This window comes from Cydia amplana, chromosome 8 (genome assembly GCF_948474715.1).
Source record: "Cydia amplana chromosome 8, ilCydAmpl1.1, whole genome shotgun sequence".
NCBI classification, from domain to species: Eukaryota; Metazoa; Arthropoda; class Insecta; order Lepidoptera; family Tortricidae; genus Cydia; species Cydia amplana.
The window spans coordinates 15,678,891-15,691,245 of record NC_086076.1 but is presented as its reverse complement, the minus strand read 5'-3'; the positions used below and the strand labels follow the sequence as shown (position 1 = coordinate 15,691,245).

The 12,355-nt window shown below is 38.1% G+C and overlaps 1 protein-coding gene and 2 long non-coding RNA genes across 3 annotated transcripts in view; all 3 read right to left on the bottom strand.

Annotated features, from left to right (window-relative positions):
• The window catches only part of LOC134650357 (uncharacterized), a 483,167-nt gene that overhangs the window by 360,607 nt on the left and 110,205 nt on the right, over positions 1-12,355 (bottom strand). The gene's annotated exons all lie outside the window — the stretch shown is intronic.
• The window catches only part of LOC134650355 (uncharacterized), a 355,978-nt gene that overhangs the window by 234,673 nt on the left and 108,950 nt on the right, over positions 1-12,355 (bottom strand). The gene's annotated exons all lie outside the window — the stretch shown is intronic.
• Positions 1,274-9,753, bottom strand: LOC134650238 (twinfilin). The gene is made up of 9 exons (XM_063505185.1): positions 9,598-9,753; positions 9,064-9,141; positions 8,462-8,573; positions 7,764-7,926; positions 5,638-5,771; positions 4,249-4,352; positions 3,594-3,737; positions 2,516-2,634; positions 1,274-1,426 (listed from the first exon to the last, which is right to left on the bottom strand). Exons 1-9 carry the CDS (start codon positions 9,620-9,622, stop codon positions 1,274-1,276), a joined length of 1,032 nt encoding a protein of 343 aa, XP_063361255.1. The 5' UTR covers positions 9,623-9,753.

The following is a 12,355-nucleotide window of genomic DNA, read 5'->3' as shown; positions in this document are numbered from 1 at the left end:
TTGTTGTCCCCTACACTTGTTTTTCAAATTTGGGATTTTTTATGTTATTTCTACTCAGAATCACGAGCTCTTTCTATCCTAATAGGAGAAAAAAAGTGTCCTAAGGTTTTCATTTCCATTACGTCACCATTTTTCATAGACTTTGTATGACGGTCGCGCAATGGAAAGATCGAAAAATGTATGGAAATTTTGGGACACTTTTTTTCTCCTATTAGTAGACATTCTGAGTAGACATAACATAAAAAATACCAAATTTGAAAAAAAAGAGTAGGGGACAACAAAAAGAAACGCCCACAATTGAGCGCTAAGATCTTGACACTTGTTTTTGCGACTTTGTTTGCATAGATATTTTCGACAGACCTTGTTATCAGTGAACCAAATCTATGAAAGTTCTGTTCTGTTGGTAGATTTTTTTAAATTTAATAAGGTAAATGTTGAGAAGACAGTCTATCAGGTAAAACCGTCTACAAGCTCTTTCGTCGTTTCTAACTCTTGCGATTTTACAGATACTCCACTTACAGATAGTCGGTAGAAGAGAAGGAGCGAAGCTCTTCCTGTGTTTTTTTTTATGTTATAGGAGGTAAACCAGAGGAATCGCCTGAAGGTAAGCGACGGAAGCTCGTCGGAGCGAAGTAAGTATACAAATACGAGAGTTGTACATGCCGGTCTTCTCCACATTGACTATTTTTATATTAAGCCCCGTCTTCATATCGCGCGGCAAACCATCGAACATTGGCTCGCGCGGCAGCCGCGCGCAATGGATACCGGGCTGCCGCGCGAGCCAACTCGATGCGCCCGGTATCCATTGCGCGTAGGGTTGCCAGATCGAAAGGCGCTATTATCGGGAAAAAATATAAATTTTTCGGGATTTTGGGACTCAAGTCGGGAAAGCATTCAAATTAAAGTAATTGTATTAAAAACAACGATATTTTACATTATTGGCACTACGTCAGCTGCTCTGATCAATCTCGCCACGGGCTGACCGGCTCGACGCGGGTCGCTCGCTCGCTCGACAACAGTTCGTAACTTGAAATTATTGTTTTATAACGTGAAGCTGTTTTTCGGGACAATTTTCACCTTGTCGGGAATCGGGAACAAATGCTAAAAATCGGGAGAATCCCGCCATATCCCGACCATCTGGCAACCCTAATTGCGCGCGGCTGCCGCGCGAGCCAATGTTCGATGATTTGCCGCTCGATATGGAGACCGGGCTTTACACTATTTTCAATAGATTTAGTGCACTGAAACAAAGCCCTAGTATTCCTAGTTGCGGTTACTGCTGGGGCTGCGACTTGGTGATACGTTTAGCCCCCCGGTTGGGCGGGCCCTTGGGCTTGGCGAAGGCGGGGCGGTGAAGGTTGCGCTTGGGGTGGATCTCCTCGTATAGGAACTCTTCGGTCAGCTCTTTGCCGTCGTCGATTTCAATCTGATAGTTAATCAATACATATTAAGAGTATAAACATTTATTTACAAACAAGATATATACAGTGTATTACTAAAAGAAATTAAAAACTAGCTTAAATCTAAAATAGGCCCTTGAGGCATTGTACCAAGGATGCTGGCGACATTTCCTCGCTGTATCGCAATGCTGATACGTTGTGCGAGGTAGTCGCCAGCTCTTCGGTCACCAGTTACGTCAACCAGACGCTTCGCGATTTCTGCGAACAACTTATGCGCGCTGGGACCCCATGGACCTAGAGTTTTATACATATTATAATACAAAGTCCCCTGCGCGTCTGTCTGTCTGTATGTTTGCGATAAACTCAAAAACTACTGTACGGATTTTCATGCGGTTTCCACCTATTAATAGTGATTCTTGAGGAAGGTTTTGGTGTATAATTTGTAAAGGTTTTGTGTAAATTCGTTGAACTACCCGTCCGAAGCGTATCGCTAGTAATTTAATAAATGACGAAATCCACAAATATCGCTTTAATCTCTTGTATGCTATTGTAAAATGTTGGCTATCCAACACGTGAATTTTGGCAGCCAAAGCATCTAATAAGTAATAGTACTACCGTACAGAAAGGACACTTCCTACAAAACCGAAGTTTGATAGGTTTGATAGTGATTCAGAGTCGAATCATGATATCCCTTTCTAACTTAAGGCACAGAATAAATAATAGTACTAGGTACAGAAGACTCACTCTCTAACAAAACGCGTCTGTTACGATCAGCACAGATATGGCCGCTAGGTGGCGACAGCGCCACGCGCGGCTTATGGCTAGCCACCAAAATTGGTGTGGAACGGATGTACTTTTAGCTACCTGTAGCAAAGCGACGAAATCGCGCAGTGAGCCACGCCTGCTTAGGCACTATCCCTTTCGGCTATTTAGGGTTGTCGAAATTCAAGTCATTATCTTACCTGTGTTCGTGCACGCAAAGGGACGTCAAATTGTGTCAACCCTAATAATTTCTCGGAGCAATGCTGGGCCGAACGGAGCCGAGTTTGCCCCCTTATACCTACTATGCCTGAAGGCTGATTGCAGATACCTAAAACGAAAAAAATTATACTTACTCGTTTTTCTACCACAACTCCGATTTTCTCTATGATGTCTAGGAACTGTCCTTTGCAGCTGGAATACAGCATCCTCTCTTTGATAGAACAGCTGTAACCGGGCATCGAGTAGATGAACACTGAAAATTGAAAATAGGATTATAGATATAGGCTAAGACCGGGAACCACATCGTTTCTACGGTTCCGTACCCAAAGGGGCTGTTCATAAATTACGTCATCTATTTTTGACGATTTTTGACCCCCCCTAAAATCATCCAAAAAGCATGCTTCGAATGACCTCGTTTCCTCCTTCGTCATGCTACCATCATCCGATGTCCCCCCTTAATTTGAAATGACGTATTATTATTTTATCTTAAATTTTACAATAACACGTCATTTTTAATTATTCGTTAGCAATATCTTCCGATTCACGAAAGAAATTTCAGACGTTCGGGTAATTCTGTTTACACTACTGGCAACACAGGATAGCGCTGTCACATTTGACAATCCGCCATTTTGTCCCTGACCGTCATCCTTGTCGAACACGTGTTAATTGTTATTTCCTTCTCGCTCAGTGTCAGCAGTCGCAGTGTTTTCCAAACTTTTCACGTCGTAAGCTTGGTAATTAATGTTTTGTTACGAAAATGGTTGGCTGTTCTATTCGGAACTGTAAGAGTAGGAGTGAAAAGGGCAGTATAGATTTGTTTTATTTTACTATGTTTCTACATGAATAACTTAAAATTAATGCCGTTAAAATAATTTTCACCGTTGGTTAAAATTCTCCCACATTTTAAAGTTTGAGAACCTGTAAACAGCATGATGACATAGGCAAGTGACAGTTAGGTCATTCGCGAATCTCGGAAGAGAGTACCAGGCGGAGTATATTATTATACCATGGAATTTATATGAAACGCTGGCATGTGACGTCACAACCAACTTAGCTACTCTTTACAGTTTTATACAGGTTTTAAAATAGAAATTGTCTAAAAATAACTGCTGTCTACGTTTCTCTATTAATCTTCTGGTGCTTTATTTCATGCATAGCGTAAAATAATTTATTTTAAATACAGTCAAATACCCTATTGTGTTAAAAATTTACCTATGCTATCCATGTGGTCTCCCTCGTGGCTGTGCTTGAAGACGTATAAGTGATACCTCGCCTGGTCGCTCGGCACCTGCTCGGGCAGGCTCACTACAGGAATGATTGCGGCTTTCGATAGGTGGATCTTTTCTTCTTCTAAATCTGTAATGTGTTGAATAAAAAACATTAGCTCTTTCATAAACTGAAATAGATGTACAAAACTTCTAGGCCACCTAGCACCAATTTCTCGAGTACCTACATTCAATCTTTGACCGGCTAGGTACAGTCAATGTCAAAGATTTACCTAACTCCTTTCTAATAAGGCGAAAAATGTAGACATATCTCTGACTATACCTTTGAACTGTACGTGGACTTTGAACCTGCTCTTTGAGTGGCTGTTGAACTATGAGTAGTTTGGGGTAAACAGATGGATTCTGGTTTAGCAAGAAACATGGTGCTGCCATCTATATAATTACGGAACAAATAAATTATGGCGTTAGCCGCGAAAGCTGAAGACGCCAGTTCGAATCCGGTTTCGGGCACTCTAGGATATTGGTCACTTTTTCTTTAATTATTCTACCAGTCTCTTCTCTTCACAAGTCAATACAACGTCTACAGTGACATCATATAGTGACATAGTGGTACTTTGTGACATCTTAGTGCTGTTTCTCACCGATTTTAAACTGTATGTAGTTGTAGGAACCCCTCTGTAGATCCACTATGGCTTGTTCGGCCGCTTCCGTGATTGGAAACGAAACGCCGCCCATAGTCGATTGCCTGGAATAGTACATTATTGTCGAGGTTCGGAAGTAGCTACTTGCAGGCTGAGGATTCGTTTTAAACGGACGACCTTGGGAGTCCGTTTAATTGAATCCGAAGCCAGCAAGTAGCCTTCCAGCCGAGTCATATATAGTGCTTTTCTCAAAAATGGTGCAAGAAATAGAAATATTTTACAGAACTTACAGAAGCAATCGTTCTAATTTTCCATTAATTTTCACAGAAAAAAATACAACCATTAAAAAAATTTGCTTGCCGCGTTTAAAAAAAAAAAGAAGTGTATTTTTCTGCTGAAAATACGCCAACCTATTTGAGACACCTAAATAGTCGCGGTACCAACATTAAGCCTGTAACAGACTATCGCACCGCACCGAGACCTTGGAGCGTCGCACCCATAAGTGAGAGCGAGAAAGAGATATCTGTTTCTCGCTCTCACTTATGGGTGCGACGCTCCAAGGTCGCGGTGCGGTGCGATAGTCTGTTATAGGCTTTATAATAATAAGTGCTGATCATCTGTTTGGCTGTTTAAGGGACCTATGCCTTCATTTGATATGGCCATTTGAAGTTTTAAAAAGTTTGGAACTCGTTAAATAATGGAATTTGTATGCGACATTGCAGTCTTGAAATCGAGACTGCAATGTTTTTAAATTTTTAATTTTTTGAATGACCATAAACTACGCACTTCGCGACCTATTTTTTAACCGGCAACGTCGACTTTGCCGTCCATTTTTGAGAAAATTACAGTTTATATTTTACATTACATTCATTTCATCATTAGAATCAGGCTAAGGGAAATTGAGTTTATTTATTTTCACCACACCAACTGGTAAAGGCTTTCTTGATTGTTTAAAAACCGATAGCAAAGTTGCGTTTTATTCACATGTGAGGCAAAGTAATTAACCTTTTGAATGCCAAACGGCGCATCCATTTGCCGTGCCACTGACGCCACGGGGGTAAAATTTAGTTTTGTGAATAAATAATGCCAACCTAAAAGTGGGGTGGTTTTCAGTACATTTTCATCAAAAAACGATTGACGGCAAATGCCGTCTTTGGCGTCGTTGTCACGATTTTGCGTTGACGTCAATTGCCGTTTGTGGCGTTCAAAAGGTTAAAAGCAAATTTTGAGTTGTTTCCTTATGTTTGCTGGTAGAATTGACTTTTAAATGATGATTTTGAATGATAAAGATTTAATAACATTAATTTGGATTTGATTGGGTTTGGTTTTGTTTGATGTCTTACAAGACGCGCTGCCAGTGGTCTGTCAGACTGACACATGCATCCTTACCTAGAGTCGGTGCTGTAGTTTGTGCTGTGGTCGGTCTGCCGGAGTTCTTTCAATGCCTCTTCCCTTTCCGTCAGCGGCGCCGGCGCGCTGATGCCTCTCAAGTGCGCCTTGTAGCCTTTCAGAGATACTTCCTCCTGAAATAAATAAATTAAAAGTTTATTATAAAGTTCTGGTTTGGGGCAAAGCAGCTGACATACAGACTATATTTGTCTTACAAAAGAGAGCCATTCGTTCTATATATAATTTAAGAGCGCGTGAATCATTAAGAGAACTTTTCAAAGAAATTATTATTTTAACTGTAGCTTCCCAATACATATATGATAGTATTATTTATGTTATTAAGAATCTAGACTCCTTCACTAAGAATTCTGATGTCCATAACTTTAACACTAGAAATAGAAATAAGCTTGCTATCAGAAAGTTTCGTGTCCGTAAAGTACAAAAGTCATTCGTTGGGCAATGCATTCATTTTTATAACAAGTTGCCTGAGGATGCTTTAAGATTACCCTTTCCAGCTCTTAAGAATTACTTAAAAAAGTCATTGATGTTAAAAGCTTATTACAGAGTCGAGGACTACTTGACAGACAAACATGCATGGTCCAAACCAGAAACTAATAAAAAGTAGTAGCAATTAAAAACATTGTATTATGTATAGAGTTATAGGTGACACAGCTCAGGTAAGCAGGAAAGCACATCAAATATTATATGTTGGTAATTCATAATAATCAATCAGATTTATATAATATGTTTTCCCATTTCTTTTAATAACTGTATTTTCTTTTCCTTTTGTAAGAATTTGATATGTTTTCTGAAAGAGCTACGAATTTGTATGATTCCATGTACATATGTATATTTTCTAAATCAAATTTCTATTACACCTTATGTGTATAATTGCATGAATTCTATAGTAATTTAAATTGTATTTTTTCCCTTATTTTCTCGTAATGAAATTTTTGAAAAGATGTGCCCCGCCGAGTTTGTTGCTGGTGCCATATTGGGATACCCTCCTCCAATTGAGAAGGATTTAAATCTTCTCGGGGCAGAGGTGTAGGATTGGAGCCGGTCTACCTAGCTTTATTTGACGTTCATAAGCGCATTGTAATTATGCCTACTTGAATAAACTATCCTTTATCTTATCTTTATCTTTATTCACCCATCTAAAAAAAACTGAGAGTGGTTAATGAGATACAGCCTGGTGACAGAGAGACCGACAGTGGAGTCTTAGTAATAGGGTCCCGTTTTTATCCTTTGGGTACGGAACCCTAATGATTAGGTGGGTGAATCCGGTGAATAAACTTTTCCTTCTCATTCATTGCGTCTGATTTTGAGTCACTCTTAAAGCCTTTTTCATAATAAGTTATCCTACCAGGCATGTTAGTAGAACATGGTATAACATTTCAAGAGTGCTGCAATAGTACTAATAAAAACCGGCCAAGTGCGAGTCGGACTCGCGCACGGAGGGTTCCGCACCATCAACAAAAAATAGAGCAAAACAAGCAAAAAAACGGTCACCCATCCAAGTACTGACCCCGCCCGACGTTGCTTAACTTCGCTCAAAAATCACTTTTGTTGTATGGGAGCCCCACTTAAATCTTTATTTTATTCTGTTTTTAGTATTTGTTGTTATAGCGGCAACAGAAATACTACTATCTATCTATCTATCTTAGCATAGGTTCTAGATAGCTACAATAGTCCGCTGCTAAAGCTTTGGTTTCCTCCGAAAGCGGTGCCGTCATATAGCGGCCGTTTCCATACAAATACTACGACATCCATATTTAGCCGTATTATTTAGTATGGAGACGGCCGCTATATGACGGTGCCGCTAACCTAGGAAAACCGATCTTATGCAGTGGGAATGCATTTGCGCACGGTGTGTGGGACTCGCCGCTTATTTTTCCTTCGCTTGGCGAGAGGGGGGGGGAGAATTTAGCCCTACCCACTAACCCACTCCAGAGTTTCACCCTCTTTGCCTTTCGAGACTGTGATTGATAACATTCCAGCATGGTGAGCATAGATCCTGCCAATTGCCACAAAGTAGACCCCACCTTTAGGCGCCCGGACAGCTTTATTAGTTTGTCCGTACACAAATGGCCAAATACCCATTTCCAGATTTCCTCATTTCTCACCTTGGTAGTAGCATGCATCTCGTCCTTTATATGTGCAGAGCCAAACTCCTGCTTGAGTGTGGCTTTAGTGGAGGCGTACAGCATCTTGTGCCGGACTGCCGCCGAGTCCGGAGACCAGCTGAGAAGCAACCACTCGTGGCCCAGAGAGTTTGTGGAGTCGAACCTGAAAGCAACAATAATAATCGCGATATTTGATACAAATGTAAGTTAAATCAGCCAAATGGGGTTGGCTACTGTCTAACGTTTGCAGAGATGGTGGCATCATAGCTTGCCCCTTTTTCTATGAGATTTGGCTTAAAGGTCTGGGTCTATCCAGGGCATTAAAGAAACAAAAATTTGACACAATTCTATGGATTGACAGGGCAAGCTATGATGGCGCCATCTGCTAAATACTTCGACCGGCCAACCCCATTAGACACAACAATTTACCTACCAGTTTAGGACAATTCCAAATATATATTTTTTTAATGAGGTTGTTTAATGTTTGTTTCAGGTACCTATTATGGGATGATACATATTATGTACATTAATTATTTCAAATTTAACTGTTTGACTAATCTCCTTTGACTGCCAAAAGACTGCATCTTTAACTGACGCGTGCGGTTACAGCTCAATATCAACCTTCATGCATTCAAACAAAGTTTCATAATGATGCATTATGCATCATGGCATGGCGTCCAAAGGGTTAACAGTCTCACCTATATAACATGTAGCAGGGCATATCTTCCACAATCAGTGAAGGTAGATATTTCTCAAAGTCCTGTTCCCAAGTCCCTTTCACTGGCTCTTTTTTGGCAAGAGTCAACTGTTCTGAAAAGTATTGATCAAAATACTTATTAATGTCATTTGGATATAGGAAAAAAATAGGCTAGAGTTGGACCAAGTTAACTCTGCATGGCATTTGCAATGACAAAGTCTGGCAATAGCAATATCAAATTTCTAAGGAAATATGGTGTTTATAATGACACTAAACACATACACACAACCCACCCTTAACCAGGTGTGTCTCCGCGATTTCTTTGCTTTGCTACAGGTAGCTAAAAGTACATATGTTCCACACCAATTTTGGTGGCTAGCCATAAGCCGCTCATGGCGCTGTCGACACCTAGCGGCCATATCTGTGCTGATCGTAACAGACGCATTTTGTTAGAGAGTGAGTCTTCTGTACCTAGTACTATTATTTATTCTGTGCCGTAACCATTATTACTATCCTGTTTCAATTTCCCCATATTGCCAAACACTTTCAAATGCCAAAAACCTCTAAGTCCCAGGGTCCCAATATATATGAATAATTTCTTACCATTTTCTATACTAATTTTCATGACGCGTATTTTTCCATCCCTACATTTGTTGAAATACTTTTTCAGGTCTTCATTAGCTGCAAAACAAATTGTAATGAGCGCAAGTTTTTGAAGCATACATTTGTGTAGGTACCGATTATGAATTGAATACATAAACCTGAAGGCTAGTTAATTATATGCCTTAGTTTCAATTATATCAATACAACATTTTCAACATTTTGTAGAAAATGGTACCAGGTAAACGTTTAATATTTCTGCCCTAAAGTAGGAAAAAGGAGTGGCAAAACTGAAAAACTTCTCAGATTCACAGATCTGAAATTTCATTTAATTACCAATAAATAAATAAGTACAAAGAGATTTTTAAAGTTAAGTTAATCTGTTCATAAGTCTTATAACGCAGCTTTTATATAACCAAAGTTATTTAAAGATATGAATCAAATCAAGGAATAAAGGCGTGGGATTACAGCTGTTGTGTACAAGATAAAATAGGTGAAAAGTAGCGATATTCGAAGCTATATCGCTTCACGACATACCTTGAATACCCGTTTGATGAGACATCTTACGGTCAGTTCTGTAGTTACACTGTGTAAAAACAAGAACAACGTAAATATTGTTCAGTTATTAAAACTGTAAATACTTTACAATACACAAAAATACATGAATTAAACCTAATGACGAGTTAATAGAACCGTCATGTCATGAAACCGTTCGACTTGTCGGTCGTCAGTCAGGTTGTCACTAATCACCAAAGAGTAAAGTAAGTATATAGGTAAAGAGAGCCCTCTTGAAGCATTTTATGGAAACTCATTTGAAAGAGCCATCTCTGATTCTCCGCCGATACTAAGTATGTTTGTGTGCGTGCACAACTACATATGCATCCATACGTGTACTTTCGTTCCACATAATATTAGGTCTACTCGGGCGGTTTACAAGTCCATTTTTTGTTTGGTTTCTTGTAACAAAAACCTTTAATTATTTACAAGAAATAAAACAACAAATGTACTTGTAAACCGCCCAAGTAGACCTAACATTATGTGGAAAAGGTTAATGTTATCAATAATGGAATAAAGAAAAAAACAGAATATTAAATTCAATATCGCCGTGTGCCTGCTACACTGCCACATCTCAAAAAACCGTTTTTACGAGAAATCGCGTCTCAAAGTTGTGAGAGTATAGTTCAGGGTGTTTAATAGGATCTTACTCCTTTAGTTTTAGGTCTATGAATTTAAAATTTAGCTTTTTTTACTCGGAATGATATAACCCTCCTTATGACCACGCCACTTTTTAAAAGAAATGTATATTTTTTAAGACACAAGGCCCGAAAGACAGGTATTTAGAGTTGTGGCCGTATTGCAGAAACGTTTTTTAAAGATTTTGAGATGCGGCCAAATTTAAACAAAATTATTGGATAAAGGTTACCATGCAAATATAAATAAAAACACCAAAATAGTTAAAATCCCTTTATTTTATCAACTTTGATAGGAACAAGATCACTGTACGCGATATTATGTGTAACTAGCTTATAATCAGCAACATTATACCATGTCATTACCAAATAATATTAATTGTTTAAAAGGTTCTTTATAAGATTTGAACAAATAAAACTTTGAAACTTCTTTTTTAAAACATTCAAAATAATAAAAAGTATTTAGAATACCTACTATATTATAAAATAAGAAATCAAAACACAATACTGTTCCTTGCTAATTTGTGAAATCAACATCTTTTTTAAGAACATTGCAGGCAATTTATTTATTATAATGTATTCAGTAAGTTAATTCTTACAAGTAGGTAACTTCTTATAAGTAATCAGTACAAGAAATAACGAATATCACAATGTATTTCAACTTAGCACTAATAAAAAAAGCGTTGATATACAAAATATTGTGTTTTCGTTACTTTAGTAGAATCAACGTATGTAATAATCAGTCTTCTTTAAGTAGACTTACAAAATACAAAGGTAGTAAATTGCTGTATATTTTCCTTTAAAAGGCCAATATTTAGTACTTACACAATACACATCAATAACACGTAACTACTGGACACTAAACTTAATCATAGGTAATTCTGTTTTCTGGTGAATCCTTCGCTTTTGACAAAGGTGTCACACGAGAGAGACTGTCCGAGGTGGCATTACGTGTGTTAGCAGATCTACTCGTAGTCCTCGAAATTTTAGATCTAAAACAAGCAAGCATATAAAACATAGCTATATTTATAATAGTTTCTATCATCCTTCATAAAAGCATTTTAATGGAAATAAATTGAATAGCTAGGACACACACCGAAAAAAATATTAAACACAGTCATTACCACGAAAATGCCTTTACCATTATCAAATAAGTAAATGTAAATATATCAAAGTAACGACTTTCCACGTGATTTAATTTTTGGCGCCAAAGTCCCCAAAATAAAAGCAGTTATTATAATATTTAACAAAATTCCAATATTATGACACCATCCCGAATACAACCATCCCGAACACAGTAATTTACCTCACACAATAAAATCCGTTGCATATTATTAGCAGTAAAGCGTGCTATAGAATTAGACACACATAATATTATATACAATAAAATGTTAGTTAAATACATACACACTCTTTGAAAACATGCTCAATACTTATCTTTCTTCAGACGGGTAAAAATATGTATTAGGCTCACAATCCTCACTGATGAGCCATATTGAACCGCACTTGTAAGAAAACAAAGTTGAGATTTGCTTAATCATTTTATTGCGTTATGGTAGTTTCGTATGGCGAGCTGGTAATTTTGTAATAATAAGTGTAATACTTACTGCTGTGACACAACCAATTGCCGTTTGTTTCTTTTATATTTATAGTGATTCATCGTAATTATCACTCAACTAATTTTTATTTTCTAGGACGCAACTCAAAAGCTTCATTTAAAACGTGTGCTATATAGCCACAACTCAAAAGGGCCGTCAGTTCACGTGCGTCGCCAGACGGCAGACTGGCAAGTGGCTGTATTGCAGGGAATCGTCTGACAATTTATGGTCAAATCCATAAGGCCACTTGTGTGAAAAAGGCTCTTAAAGACCTTTTTTGCTATGGCTCTCGAAATAAGGTCGTAAATTGAACAATTTTGAATACGAATCTGCAATAATCCAGAAAATTAAAAATTTTGAATTGTGGCCGTATAGCAGGCACACGGCGATATGTTTATTGCATACATGTTTTACATCACATTATCGCTAGGAAAGTACAATTTTAGGTAAACAATAGAAAAGAAAGCGAGTGTGGTGAAAAAGCATTCACACACAAGAAAATACATG

What these genes read in the sequence shown, in the direction of transcription:
- LOC134650238 (XM_063505185.1), bottom strand. Translation starts at nt 9,622, where the DNA reads ATGTCTCATCAAACGGGTATTCAAG. An exon ending in GAAAATTAGTATAGAAAATG is followed by an intron (nt 8,574 to 9,063) that starts GTAAGAAATTAT and finishes AATACTTTTCAG; the next exon opens with AACAGTTGACTCTTGCCAAA. An exon ending in GAGTTGTGGTAGAAAAACGA is followed by an intron (nt 1,427 to 2,515) that starts GTAAGTATAATT and finishes ATTAACTATCAG; the next exon opens with ATTGAAATCGACGACGGCAA.